Source organism: Babylonia areolata, chromosome 16, assembly GCF_041734735.1.
Source record: "Babylonia areolata isolate BAREFJ2019XMU chromosome 16, ASM4173473v1, whole genome shotgun sequence".
Classification (NCBI taxonomy): domain Eukaryota; kingdom Metazoa; phylum Mollusca; class Gastropoda; order Neogastropoda; family Buccinidae; genus Babylonia; species Babylonia areolata.
Window position 1 is genome coordinate 23,714,580 of NC_134891.1, and position 13,736 is coordinate 23,728,315.

Genomic DNA, 13,736 nt, shown 5'->3' on the forward strand with positions numbered 1-13,736 from the left:
TGTTGCTGTTTAGAAAAACGAAACAAACTTTCTTGCTGCGCTTTGGAGTGTTATTTGATGTTGAAACTATTTTTCAATGAAAGTTTTTCTCAGGTTTTAGTCGTGGAAACGTGTTCAAATGAATTAGAATATATAATTATGTTTTCCACCTACGTGTAAGTCCCAAGTGGTCTAGTGGTTAGGATTTCGCGCTCTCACCGCGACGGCCGGGGTTCGATTCCCCGCTTGGGAATTTATTTTTTTCCGCTTTCTTTTCTGCATTCAGTCCTCGACATGAAACGTTATGTTGCCTATTGATTTTTATTCGACTGCGATTCATGGACACTTTCTCGTAAGAGTATAGGTGATGTATATAACAAATGTGTGTAAGGTGCATGTATCAGAACTTTTGTAAAAAAAAAAAAAAAAAAAAAAAAAGTATTTTTTTTTAGGTTATAAATGTCTATTATCGGAAAACCTAGGCTTGTATGTGTTTATTCGTGCACACAAATGCACGTGTACAGAGTACATAGAGCGAGCAAGCACTGAAGAGAGAGAAACCCGCTAAAAATTAAGTCAGTCCCTTTAGTCCTCATTCCACCTCCCCCACCGACCCCCCGGCCGCAACTCAGACTCAAGGACTTTTTACCATGCAGTGTAATATTGTTCACGCTATTTTCGGTTGTTTAGTATATCTTTTAAAGTTCAAATTACAGTTGGGCCAACAGCAAAGTCATCATAGTGAAAGCTGTATGGTCAAAGGTTTCAGTCAGCCGTCTCCACTGGCTGCAATGGAAATTGATTTACAGCTTAATCTTTTGTGAAGGACTATGATGTGACTCTCAACTGAAACAAAAACAGAGTCAGTATTGCACTGTCTCTTAGTCCAGCAGCCTTGGTGGCTAGATCAGGAGACCATGGCAACGCCGACTCACGGCACCCGGTGTCATTTTAGCCGACTGAGAGAGTGGAAATGTGGCAACATGGGCGAGACAATCGCCACGACAATCTAATTCTACCCTACTGCGAGATGGCGCCTCGTATAGAATGACGGTTTGAGTGCGCGATGAAGTGAGCTCGCCAGGCCAGTGCGATGATGTGTTTCACGGCAAATTCTAGCCCAGATAGTCGGTACAGCAGTTGCCTCCCTTCGGCTCTTCTGATGGCCATCGTTGGACACGATTACCATGCAATATAAAATCTTTCACTGTGAGCTGCCTTCGGGTGTGTGTGCTAGTATGTGTGTCATTGTGTGCAAAGTCACCGGCTTCCTTTGTTTCGTGTCACGAACTGACATAGATGTTCATCTGTTTAAATAGAAGTTGCTCAGTTGACAATGACAATTTGGACTCGGAAGTGGTGGGAAGACATTATCCAATAGTTTTCGTTTCAGTTTCTGTCTCCGAAGGAGGCGTCACTGCGTATGGACAAATCCATATACGTCACATCACATTAGCTAGGCAGATGCCTGACCATCAGCATAACCCAAATTAACGCGCTAAGTCAGGCCTCGAGTGCATGCTTATATGTCTGTATACTTATATCAGACGGTGGTTTTCTTCTACAGAACTTTGCCAGAAGACAGCACTCTCATTGCCATGGGTTCTTTTTCAGTGCGCCAAGTGCATGCTGCATATGGGGCCTCGGTTTATCGTCTCATCCGAAGGACTGGATGCTCTATTTGATTTTCCAGTCAAACGCGGTAGAAAAGGCGAGAGCCGCGGGATTCGAACTCACATCCTCACAGACTCTCTTCATTGGCAGCTGAGCGTCTTAACCATTCTGCCACCTTCCTTGTTAAAAGAAAGGACAAGCATGAACCTGCATGGTGGAATCCCAGAGACAGGTGGAGGAGATCGACTGGTGGTGGTGACTGCGGAAGTCTTCGCTGGTGCCCCAACGACTTCAGCAAACGTCAAGAGATAGGTGAAGGTTTCAAGTTGTGTCATTGCTTTCTAGACTTCTGTAAGTGACTCCAGGTAATCTTGCTGGTGTGGCGAGAGCGACGAGAGTGACTGAGACCCGTGTCTATACCTATATCCAGTATATGTACCCATCTCCTTTACCTCCGAACCTTTCCCTCGTTTACCCCACCCTTTATTTATTTTTTAAATATCAGCTTTTGAGAAGAAAATGTAATATTGAAACCAAATTTGCACTGGATCCCGGGTGGCCGTGCCGAGTTACTGTGTTGTGTTCTTTATCCTGCGCGTTGGACGTGTGATATGCCTTTTTTTTCTTCTTGTGTGTGTGTGTATTTGTGTGTGTGTGTGGTAGTGGTGATGGTTTTGTTTTGTTTTGTTTTTGTTTTGTTTTGTTTTTGTTTTTCATCTGGAGAAAAAAAAATCAGAGGGGTGTCCTAAGTTTGCGTGCATGAATGTGACTGTACTTGTGTCTGATTTTGTTATTTTTTCAGGCTTTGCGTAACCCATACATGTATTTAGTTGGGCTCTTTTGTTTTGTTTTCAAGCCATGCCACATAATTATGGCCCCTTTGTTGGTGTGATCTTGTGATCTTGTGACTTTCACATACACACATGCAGCAAATGTACGAAAATAATGTTTATTCAAGTGAATAATACGTGTATATATTCATTGTTTGTAAACATTTGTGAAGATATATCTTTTGTATAATTAATATAGCATCCAGACTTAAAAAGTATATATCTGGGGACATAAATGTTTATCAAAAAGTGTTCACAGCGGACAAGAAACATTGTTCGTACCAAGTGGCACACACCGAAATGTCGAACACACACACACACACACGATCCACCTCAGGATGTGAATGTCAAATGGTCAACTGAAGACAGGGCTGGCACACATGTGAGTAGTGATATAGATATTTTGCCTCTGTGGGTGGTTAGTCCAAGATTTCGGGTAGCCCCAACAGAGTGCACAGGTTGTGTTGACCCACGGTCACTCTGCACCACTTCTGTCGGTCACTGACCACACTGCGTCCGTTCAACTTGGGCTTGAACCCGTACCAGCCGTTGGTGGTGCTGTAACGTGAAGAAAAGATCGAAGAGCCATAGCTCAGTTTGTTAGAGCGTCAGTCTGCCTAGTAAGCAGAAGTTCAAGGGTTCGAATCCCCCATGGTGCCCCTTTTAAGGAGGAAGATCACAGAATGGCTAAGACGCTTATCAACCAACACAGTGTCCGTGAAGGTCTGGGTTCGAATCCCCCCAGCCTCGCCCTTTCGGCTCCCGAGTATGACTCAGTGGAAAATCAAACTGAGCGTCTAGTCATTCACGTGAGACGACAAACCGCGCCCGGGTCCTGTATGCAGCACACACCCTGTGCACTGAAAAAGAACCCATGGCAACATGAGTGCTATCCAGGTATCCTCTGGCAAAATCATGAAGATGGAATCCACTCTCATACTGAGGAACATAACAATAATTATTATAGGCATGCAGTTAAGGCCTGGACTACCGCGGCATTATGTTACACTGCTAGTCAGGCATCTGCCTAGCAGATGTGGTGTAGCGTATATGGATTTGTCCGAACGCAGTTCCGCCTCCCCGGCTGAGAAACTGGAACTGAACAGAGAAGCATGAACAGACAGAAGCATAGGCCATAGACAGATGACTGACAACAGACAGCAATGAATTACAAGAAGAATTACACGCTACAACTATTTTGAAAAGCTTTGCCTGTAGAGGGGGGGAGAGTCAGTGTGGGGGTCAGAACGAGAGAACATTAAAGAGAGAGAGAGTGGAAGGAGGGAGAAAGAGGCTGAGACACGGAGAGAGACAGACATTCAAACAGAAATTAGGAGGTGAAGACACACACACACACACACACACACATATATATATATATATATATACAAATATACATACATATACATATATAATCAGAGAGAGAGAGAGAGAGAGAGAGAGAGTCCTCATTATCAAGCCTCTGTCGCTAATCGCTAACGGACTTACATTGGGAGAGTAGACTGAGCTGGAATGTCGGGTATAGGCGGCAATATGACGTCCAGTTTCCTCCCATTTTTGTCTTTCTTACGCATATCAACAGACTTTGGCACCTTTCCAGGGACGAGGGGGGACAGAGGCCTTTTGCCCGCCATGGCCTCATACATCTGTATCATTCATTCAGTAATTAACGATAACTTTTGCTCATAATTATGCCCCTTGAATCAGCAATTGTGCTTAGGTTTGCTTTCTACCCAGATGGTCATGTCACAGCTGTCACTGACAATCAGTTGCAGGTTGAAATAATTGTACATGTCTAAAATGTTACAATTGATCAATAATGATGACAATGATAATGATGATGATAATAATAATAATAATAATGCAGGCATATATAGCGCAGTACCCACGTCCCAGATGGAGCTCACCACACTTTAAAATATATATTTTTTTTAATACAAATTTGAGAATAACTGACACAATATCAGCACAGGCAATACCACAGTCTGCATTCACATTGGCCCAAATCACAGCAAAATACTGAAAAACATCACATTCACCATAGTAAAATATATACGTCAATAAACCTGGTATCAGTCGCAAAAATCACACACACACATACCGACAACTCACACGCACGTGTGTGTGTGTGTGTGTGTGTGTGTGCGCGCGCGCGCGCACTCGTAAGTTGTTGTTATGTTGTTGTCACTTGAAAAAAAAAAACAACTACACGCATACGCACATTGGTGTGTGTGCGTATGTGCGCGAGCGCGCGCGCGCGCGAGCGTGTGTGTATGAGAATGTGCGTGCGTGTGTTTTCAAGTTACCGATGTGTTGTTTTTCATTCAGTTGTAACACACACAAGCACGCACACACACACCTTTACGTTCTCATCGATCAGCCAGTTCCATCGACTGGGCCACGTGAAGATCTGGTTCTTGGTTACCTTCTCTATAGTGTCCTTCCTGACACACACACACACACACACACACACACACCATGCTGGTAAAGTGTGTTATGAGATTAATCACTTCCCTTGTGTCATGATCTCAAGTGAAAGAAACTGTGATGTTGTGGGTTTAGATCTACGTTAAAAAAAAGTCTGGGTTGTGACTAAAAAAAAATTGGTATGAGTTTGTGTTCTACTTTGGTCTTGTCATAGCTTGCAGTTGTTTTTTTTTACTGGGCCGACTGGGATGTTGACCAATATCCATCCTTGAGAATGAGTTGCCACTTGCTTTCAGCTGTACAATGACTATATTATTTGTCCTCTCTTGGCGGCGATCAGCAGACCAGAACAATTTAATTTGGTTTTCTAGTGCAACCTGCAAAGGAGAACTGGGTAATACTTAATCATCTCCTCTGGGTAGAAGATCCGGTGTGACTTCCTTCCCAAAGTCGCAGCGCCAGTTCAGCTAGCACACAGGTAAATGAAAGGTACATGGGAACAAGCCCAGACACTTCCTCAAAAAGGAAGCTCCGGATTTGTCCATAAACCCACAATTTGACATGTACACACAGCAACAATGACAGAGAAAATGTGTAACTTCATCACAAATGAGCTTTTATTCAAGCCTGGCGTAGCCTTTTGGCACTGATTTGAAGTTATGTACCTTAGAAATGAAGTCACTTCTATTTTCTGCTGTTTAATGGTTTACTCTCCTGTCCTCATTGTAATTCGTTCATTTAGATTCGAAAATCCATCGAGGCTACTTTGTATTTGTTCTGTATTGTCTGTATATTCAGTGAAGCATATTCAAACGTATGAAGGCTATGCCAGTCTTGAATAAAAGCTAATTTGTGATTTGTGTTTGTACATCTCTTCTGCCATTTTTGATGCAGGCACTTGTCAATTAATGATGGGTATAACTTAAGACAATGCCGGAACTCCTTTTCTGAGGAAGTGTCTGGATTTGTTCCCTAGTACATTTCATTAACCTGTGTGCTGACTGAATTGGTAGCATAGGCAGCAGTAACATGAAGTTGTGTGCCTTTGAAATGGAGAGTCACTTCTCTTTGCTGTTGTTTTGTACCCTCATTGTTCTTTCGTTTCGAAGATTAGTCACTTGGGTTATGAATGAACTTCCATGATCAGTATTGTTGCCAAAGTTCGACTTTAAAAAGTCAAATGTCGGGTTTGGGTTGCAGTAAGCAACTTCATATTTCTGTGATAGTTTTGTGTACTGAAGACATTCTATTCCCACTGCGTGATGATTCCGTCAAGTTGTTTGTTCCCGTTGGCGTTAAATGAAAATTATTTGGTATTGCCGTGCTTTGTGCTCTGGGTATATGATTATGACTATGAAAAACCCTGAACACTATGTATTTTGTGAATAATAAGCAACACTACAAACCTAGATTCAAACACATAACTGACAAAAATATGTAAGTAGATCTAGATCTACTTGAATTGCGAACGTTGTATTTTTGTTACACTGATATGTCACAAAGATCTAAATAAAATATGTCCATGCATCTGTCAACTGACGTTCTAGATCCAGGTCTAATCATAGTAGTAAATCAATAAACTCCAAATTATTTACGAAAACAACTTGATCAAACCTTATTTGATCGTGTGCGACTGGTGAAAATGCCGCTGCCTGCATCTGTTGCTCACCCATGGTGGAAACAATTGGGACATCCAGGGATTAAATGACGTCATACATACAACAGTTCAGAGTGTTTCCCCCTGCCGTTCGAACCCTTATTTACTACCATGTTTGTGTGTGTGTTATACACCTGGTCATCTGTGGAATTAGAAGTACACTTTACTTAATGATTAAGCTTCAAAGAACTAGATATGACAATTATGTGTGTTTAGTGTCTGTGTAGAATGTTTTGGTTAGCTACTCTTAAAGTTATTTAAGGCTTGACCTACCCATTTTGTAGGTTAGATGGTGACGGTTGTATTTGTCATTCTATGGTGAACAAATCTACAGGCTAATTGTGTGTTGAGGATTTTCCGTGTGTGTGTGTGTGTGCAATATGGCGATACAGCAAACTGTTATGGGAGCATATTTGACTTGGTAGTTGTGATATCCATGTGACTTAGTGGTGTTATGTGCCAGTGAGATACTTGGAGAAGAAGTGGAGACCGGTTCAGTCGTAATGGAACATAATAAGATAAACAGGAATTGATGAACACACTGAGGGTCTGCATTGGTGATAGCTTTAAGACACGGTATTTTGTTTCGCTGTTTGTTGGTAGTGGGTAAGCTAAACGGAGCTTCTTTTTGAGAAGAGTGTTTATTTATGTTATGGACATGTACGGAAGTGTTTAGATCCATAATTGATATCTATGTAAATATATCTGCTAAAGAGAAAGGTAGTATTTTGTGCTCTTTCTTATTTTTATCTATAGAAACAAATTGTGCTGCAGGCAAATCTATGTTATGGTCTATGCGATTATATATTTTACAGAACATGAACATGCCATGTAATCATAATAGTGAAATCATGAGAAATCATGCAGTGTATCATAATTATCAGTATCAGTAGCTCATGGAGGCGTCACTGCGTTCGGTCAAATCCATATACGCTACAACACATCTGCCAAGCAGATGCCTGACCAGCACGGTAACCCAACGCGCTCATAATTATCATTATGTTATGGTTGTCATGGGTTTCATGTTTCATCAGTCATATCTCTTGTAAGTAAAAACGATGGACAAGGAATGTCTGCTTTCTGTCTCAGTTACACTGCTTAAATGTATTTATGTTTTTTGGGGGGTTTTTTGTTGTTTTTTTTTTTTTACCTTTGCTGTTTTCACACTTACGTGTCCTGTTTGTAATTTCTCCTTCAGGATCTTTTGTTCTAAAGACAGACATACAGAGCCGTATACTACCCCCATCCTCCCACCCCTACAAAAACAGACTCACACACCCCACACACACTCAGCCCCCCACCTCCACACCCCTGTCCCCCATCCCTCCCCCATCTGACACTTTTGATTAAACATCATAGTATGACATACAACTTTCAACACAATACATGCATCTGTGATACAACAGTGCGCAAATGCATACACGCATGTTATTCAACAATACACACTTTTCACTTGGTTGAAGACTTATCGTAAGGAGTATATACAAAGTGCTCGTCACATGTACGTCATTGTGGTATGGTTTCAGCATGCAAGATGAAACAACACACTAACAGACGCCCCCCCCCCACCCCCCCACCCCCCCTCCCAAAAAAAGAAAAAAGGTACACTGAATAAACAATGTGACTTTTTTGTTTTTGTTTTGTTGTTTTGCACACATCTCCAATGCCAACTGCAACATTGAAAAATGTTGATTCCAGTACTTCATCACATGTACTGTCTCTTCCTTTGAAGAGATATATTATATGCATTCTACTGAATACAAACCTAAGTAATTCAAACTTAGGGAGTTTACAGCCTCAGCAAACTTTCCTGTCATAATGATGACGCCGAAAAATGCAGAAAATATATCAGTTGAAATTACGAAATCCAGTCGACATTGTTTACTCCAAATCGACATTTTAGGACACGCCCCAGAAATACTGCAGAAGTTTGTTCCTTTTGCTTTCAGTTTTATTTAGGCATACTGGTAGGAACATGGAAATCATTTGTGGAGTGATGGCCTACAGTAGAGGTAAGGCGTTTGCCTAGGAAGCGAGAGAATCTAAGCGCGCTGGTTCGAATCACGCCTCAGTCCCTCTCTCCATCCCCCCTACCCACTTCCCCGCTCTCTCTCTCTTGTCTACAAGTGTACTAGTAATAGTTCGTGAGTTTTACCGTGACTATGATCAATGTGAACCTTTCCCACAACCCTGAATTTTGTCAGTTGCCGTAGGTTCGGCGCGGCCACTGACGCCGGTTTATCATCTCAACCAATTGACTAGCACCTATAGACCACATAAGGTCCAGTGGAGTGGGGAGTAAAAATCCCGCGGTCTGTCAATAGAGTTGATCCAGTTTAACGACCTCAGTTGAGAATAAAAGCTGGAAACTCGGTAAAACCAGACAACGATCCGGAGTTGATTGAGTAACCAGCTAGGTTGGGTTGTCATCAGTGAAACAAACAAATTAATTAATTAATTTTGAAAGTGCACAACAATTTCTAAAAAGCTTTATCAGCAATATAGAGAGGTCGAGCGCCGTAAACGTGACTCCCTGATAATTTATATTTCTCTAACGTACGCACAGACACATGATCTTAGTGTACGTACGTACTGACGTCTCTGGTGCACACGCACTAACAAGAACACTGCCACGCCGGTTTATCGTCTCATCCGATGTTATAATCTAATTTTTTACACAAAATTTCAACAATTATAAGTTATCTAACACACACACACACACACACACACACACACACACACACACACACACACACACACTTACTCACTGCATGAACAGTTACTTTTCCCTCACCAGCAACCATCTTTCCCCCCTATCTTTATCAAAGTAACACTTATGGTTAAAAGACGCTAAACTGAAGAAGAAGAAGAAGACAACAACAGCAGCAGCAACAACAACAACCACACACGCGCGCGCACGCACACACACACACACACACACACACACACACACACACACACACACGGGGGAGTATCGACACGCTCCCTTATTGTCCCGTTCTTATTATCGACCCTGACACAGTTTGTCATGCTTTGTCGAAGTAATAGTATGTCGATGATACATGTAAAACTGGGGGACTGCGTATGCTTCTGGACCCCATTTTTGCAGTAGGCCTAGAGCTGATCGTGTTTAACTACCTCAGTTGAGAATAAAAGCTGGAAACACGGTAAAACCAGACATCGATCGAGTGGATTGATTAACCAGCTAGGTTGGGTGGTCATGAAACAAACAAATTAATTAATTAATTTTAAAAGTGCACAACAATTCCTAAAAAGCTTTATCAGCAATATAGAGAGGTCGAGCACCCTGATAATTTATGTTTCTCTAACGTACGCACAGACACATGATCTTAGTGTACGTACGTACGTCTCTAGTGCACACGCACTAACAAGAACACAAACACTGACGGCAGAAAACGATCAAGGTTGCAACGAGAACTAGGACACGTACGCCACTGAATGTGTTGTCGCATTCAGTTAGTCCGTGGACGTCGCCCACTGTGACACAAAATCGCAGGTATTACTGAATTCTTCACGGACGTCCCTGCAGGTATTCGTAATGTTTTTCTACTAAATACAAAGACGAACTCTATGCGGAGTTTATTTTGATGAATCATTTGTTAATCGTATTCTTCAGTTTTATGATTCAGTCGACACAACTTGCTGCAGTGAAACTTGGTAATGCTTTTTGTACAACAAATGTAAACGAGTTAGACATTATATACTGACCTAGATATGTATTTTCATCCAAGTGCTTTTTATGTTCGAGCTTTTAGCAAGGAATGCTTTCCCACATAGAATGCCATAGTGGCATACGTGCATGTGTGCATGTACGTTGGCTTTGCCGGGTTTAGCTGGTTGGTTGGTGGTTGTTTATATATATATATATATATATATATATATATATATATATTTATATTTAGTCTTTTTATTATATATATTTATACAGGCCCAGCCGGGTTGTTGTTTTACTCTATTTATTAACCATTGAAGTAGTTAACCAACAATTCATCTTATTCAGTTCAGTCATTTGATTCCTGTCCAGATTCCTTGATTTCAGTTTTCTCAGTCAGTTACTTTGATCCGGGCATTCCTACCTTCTTTCTTTCACCCCCTTTTATCATATTCTTTTTTTTTTTTTTTTTTTCTTTTTTTTATAATTCTGTCTATGTATCTGTATCTATCTATGTATGTATCTTCTTCTTCTTCTTCTTTGTTCGTGGGCTGCAACTCCCACGTTCACTCGTATATACACGAGTGGGCTTTTACGTGTATGATCGTTTTTACCCCGCCATGTAGGCAGCAATACTCCGCTTTCGGGGGTGTGCATGCTGGGTATGTACTTGTTTCCATAACCCACCGAACGCTGACATGGATTACAGGGTCTTTAACGCGTGTATTTGATCTTTTGCTTGCGTTTACACACGAAGGGGGTTCAGGCACTAGCAGGTCCGCACATATGTTGACCTGGGAGATCAGAAAAAACTCCACCCTTTACCCACCAGGCGCTGTCACCGAGATTCGAACCCGGGACCCACAGATTGAAAGTCCAACGCTTTAAACATTCGGCTATTACGCCCGTCTATCTATCTGTCTATCTATCTATCTATCTCATGATCTGTTTGTGGGCTGCCGGACTTCCATGTTTACTTATATGCATGAGTGGGCTTTCACGTGTACTGTGATGACTAGGGAGGTGAGGGGAGGGGGGGAGGTAGAAGAGGGGGTGGGAGGAGGGCGGGGGAGGGGGGGGTGGAGGTTGCCGCATGCTGTGTATGTTCTTTTTTTTCCCATAACCAGCCGAAAGCTGACATGGATCATGGGATCTTTAATGTGCATATTTAATCTTCTGTATACGCATGAAGGGGGTTCACAGTTCAGGCACTAGCAGCTAGGTCTGCACGTCTGTTGATCTGGGGGACTGCGGATGGGACTGAAAAAAATCTCAACCCTTTATGGCCCACCAGGTGCGGTGACTGAGATTTGAACCTGGCACCCTGAGGTTGAAAGTCCAGTGTTTTTTTTTTTTTTTAATCACTTGGCTGTCCGAGTTGCACCCATCTTTATATTTGAATCACTGCCTTTCCACCACGTACGAGGCATTCCGATCTGCGCATCCCCTTCATGCTAACAACATCTCCCCCAGACTCTATATTATGATGGAAAGCTTCCTTCTACCTAGAATGTTCCAAAATCAGCTTCGTAATTGTTGGAAAAGAATACAACTAAAAGAAACAGAACGTTGTCGGTGTATAATTGTGTGAATGGTGGCCCCCCAAACATCGGACAGTTTTGCCGGCCGCTAATTTTTGGTTGGTGTATCAGTTATAATACTTATTCCCCATATACTAATTCAGTAACTCACGCTGTGTGTGTGTGTGTGTGTGTGTGTGTGTGTGTGTGTGTGTGTGTGTGTGTGTTAGATCTTCGATCAGTTTAACGTCTGTTCACTAGAAGTGTTATCAGACGGAAAGACTGAAGAGAGGCAGTGGGTGAAAGAGAGGGAATTAATGCTAGTGAATATTAATGTTGGAAAGTGTTAGTGTTCGTTTTACACTGAGGAAATGAAAATAGTCTATTATAAGAAATAAAAAAAGTTTAAACACATGGTGGTGTGTAATAATTGAGGTGTTATTACAGGGAAATCAGGTGTGTGTGTGTGTGTGTGGGGGGGGGGGGGGGGGGGGGGGGGGGGGGGGGGGAGGGGCTATATAAGTGCTGTGCGTGCGTGTGCGCATATGTACCAACAGATGTGTGTCAGTGTGTGCTATGGGGGGGGGGGGGGGGGGGGGCCGGGGGGGGGGTGCAGGGGGGGGGGGGTGTTCACAGGTGCATGTCAGTGAGAGTGAATCACCATTGTCATGAGTGCAGCAGCATGTGTGTGTGTGTGTGTGTGTGTGTGTGTGTGTGTCACAGCCGGTGTGTGTGTGTGTGTGTGTGTGTGTGTGTGTGTGCCACAGCCGGTGTGTGTGTGTGTGTGTGTGTGTGTGTGTGTGCCACAGCCGGTGTGTGTGTGTGTGTGTGTGTGTGTGTGTGCATGTGTGCATGTGTGTGCGTGTGTAGTGTGCCAGTGTGTGTGTATCAAGTGTGTGTGTGTGTGTGTGTGTCGGTGTGTGTGTGTGTGTGTGTGTGTGTGTGTGTAGCATAGCATGGTGTAGTGTAGTGTAGTGTAGTGTAGTGTACGTGTAGTATAGTGTAGTGTAGTGTACTTAGTGTGTCACAGTGCATCAAGTTAGTGTGTGTGTGACGGTGTGTGTGTGTGTGTGTGTGCGCGCGCGCTGCTGTAATGACACAGAGACAGAGAGACAGAAACAGAGACACAGATCAAGAGATCCATTTATAATTTATCATACACTGACTGCGGAAAAGACAGGACCGAATCATTGATACTAAAAATCCTGTGCACTCCAGAGGAAAGTGATTTGTCAAATGGAATTATAAATGACGATGATAAACAATATAAAATATATAGATAATGATAACAGAGAGCTGTACAGTATTATGCAAAATCATGGTCTGTTATCAGTTTATCATGTCCTCAAATACAGGTGCACAAGAACCCCATTAGGTCACGTGACACTAACACACTTCCACGCAGGTTAAAATGGCAGCCGGTGTCAACCCAGACTTGGCGAAGGAGCGATGCAATGCAACCTTTGACCCAGAAGAACTGACCAATTTTATGTATGGAGGAGCGGAGACAACCAAGAGGAAACGCTACCTCCGTAAGTGTTTGATTACTGAAAGACATCGACTTGATTGCTTAGCTCGAAAATAAAAGATTGCAACGTGAAGTTTGACAGTTGGAGTGAAGGTTCGGTCACATTGATCACCGAGAGACCGATTCCAGTACCTTTAATTAAGGAAATGAAAGTAGACAGAGATCGTGAGAAGATCGAAGAACATGTTAGAAGGATGGAGGGAGAGGCAGAGTTGACTGAGATATATTCCAGAGCTGCCTTTCTTATTCCAACCCCGCTCAGCTATTTCGCTTTCCCCCTTCCCCCTCCAGCCCTCTCCCCTTCTCTCCGTGTTTTTGTCATTCAGCCTTAATCTAAGTATGTTCCAAATTCTGTATAAGCGTGCGTTTGTGGTTTGTGTGACAGTCTAGCCCAAGATTTACCCTCACCTGAAGGGCAGTGTATGCTGTTATGGAGTTCCCATATTTTTTGTGTTTTTTTGTTTGTTTGTTGGTAAACATTGAATAATTTTTCATTCAGTTTATGGAT

At 42.5% G+C, this 13,736-nt stretch overlaps 1 protein-coding gene, 1 long non-coding RNA gene and 1 other non-coding gene across 4 annotated transcripts in view; 2 read left to right on the top strand and 1 right to left on the bottom strand.

Moving 5' to 3' along the window:
• The first annotated feature begins 160 nt into the window (after positions 1-160).
• On the top strand, positions 161-232 carry Trnae-cuc (transfer RNA glutamic acid (anticodon CUC)). The gene has a single exon. It is a non-coding gene; the product is annotated as a tRNA-Glu (tRNA).
• Positions 233-2,842: 2,610 nt separating this feature from the next.
• Positions 2,843-4,057, bottom strand: LOC143291015 (uncharacterized). The gene is made up of 2 exons (XR_013056464.1): positions 3,912-4,057; positions 2,843-2,981 (listed from the first exon to the last, which is right to left on the bottom strand). It is a non-coding gene; the product is annotated as an uncharacterized LOC143291015 (long non-coding RNA).
• Positions 4,058-9,918: 5,861 nt separating this feature from the next.
• Positions 9,919-13,736, top strand: part of LOC143290934 (peroxisomal acyl-coenzyme A oxidase 1-like) — a 36,151-nt gene continuing 32,333 nt past the window's right edge. The window contains exons 1-2 of one of the 2 annotated variants that reach the window (XM_076600503.1): positions 9,919-10,057; positions 13,106-13,232. In XM_076600503.1, the coding sequence (XP_076456618.1) occupies positions 13,112-13,232 (121 nt within the window). In that variant the 5' untranslated portion in view covers positions 9,919-10,057; positions 13,106-13,111. Of the gene's footprint in view, positions 10,058-13,055; positions 13,233-13,736 lie in introns of both variants that reach the window. The other variant, XM_076600504.1, reaches the window with a different exon arrangement.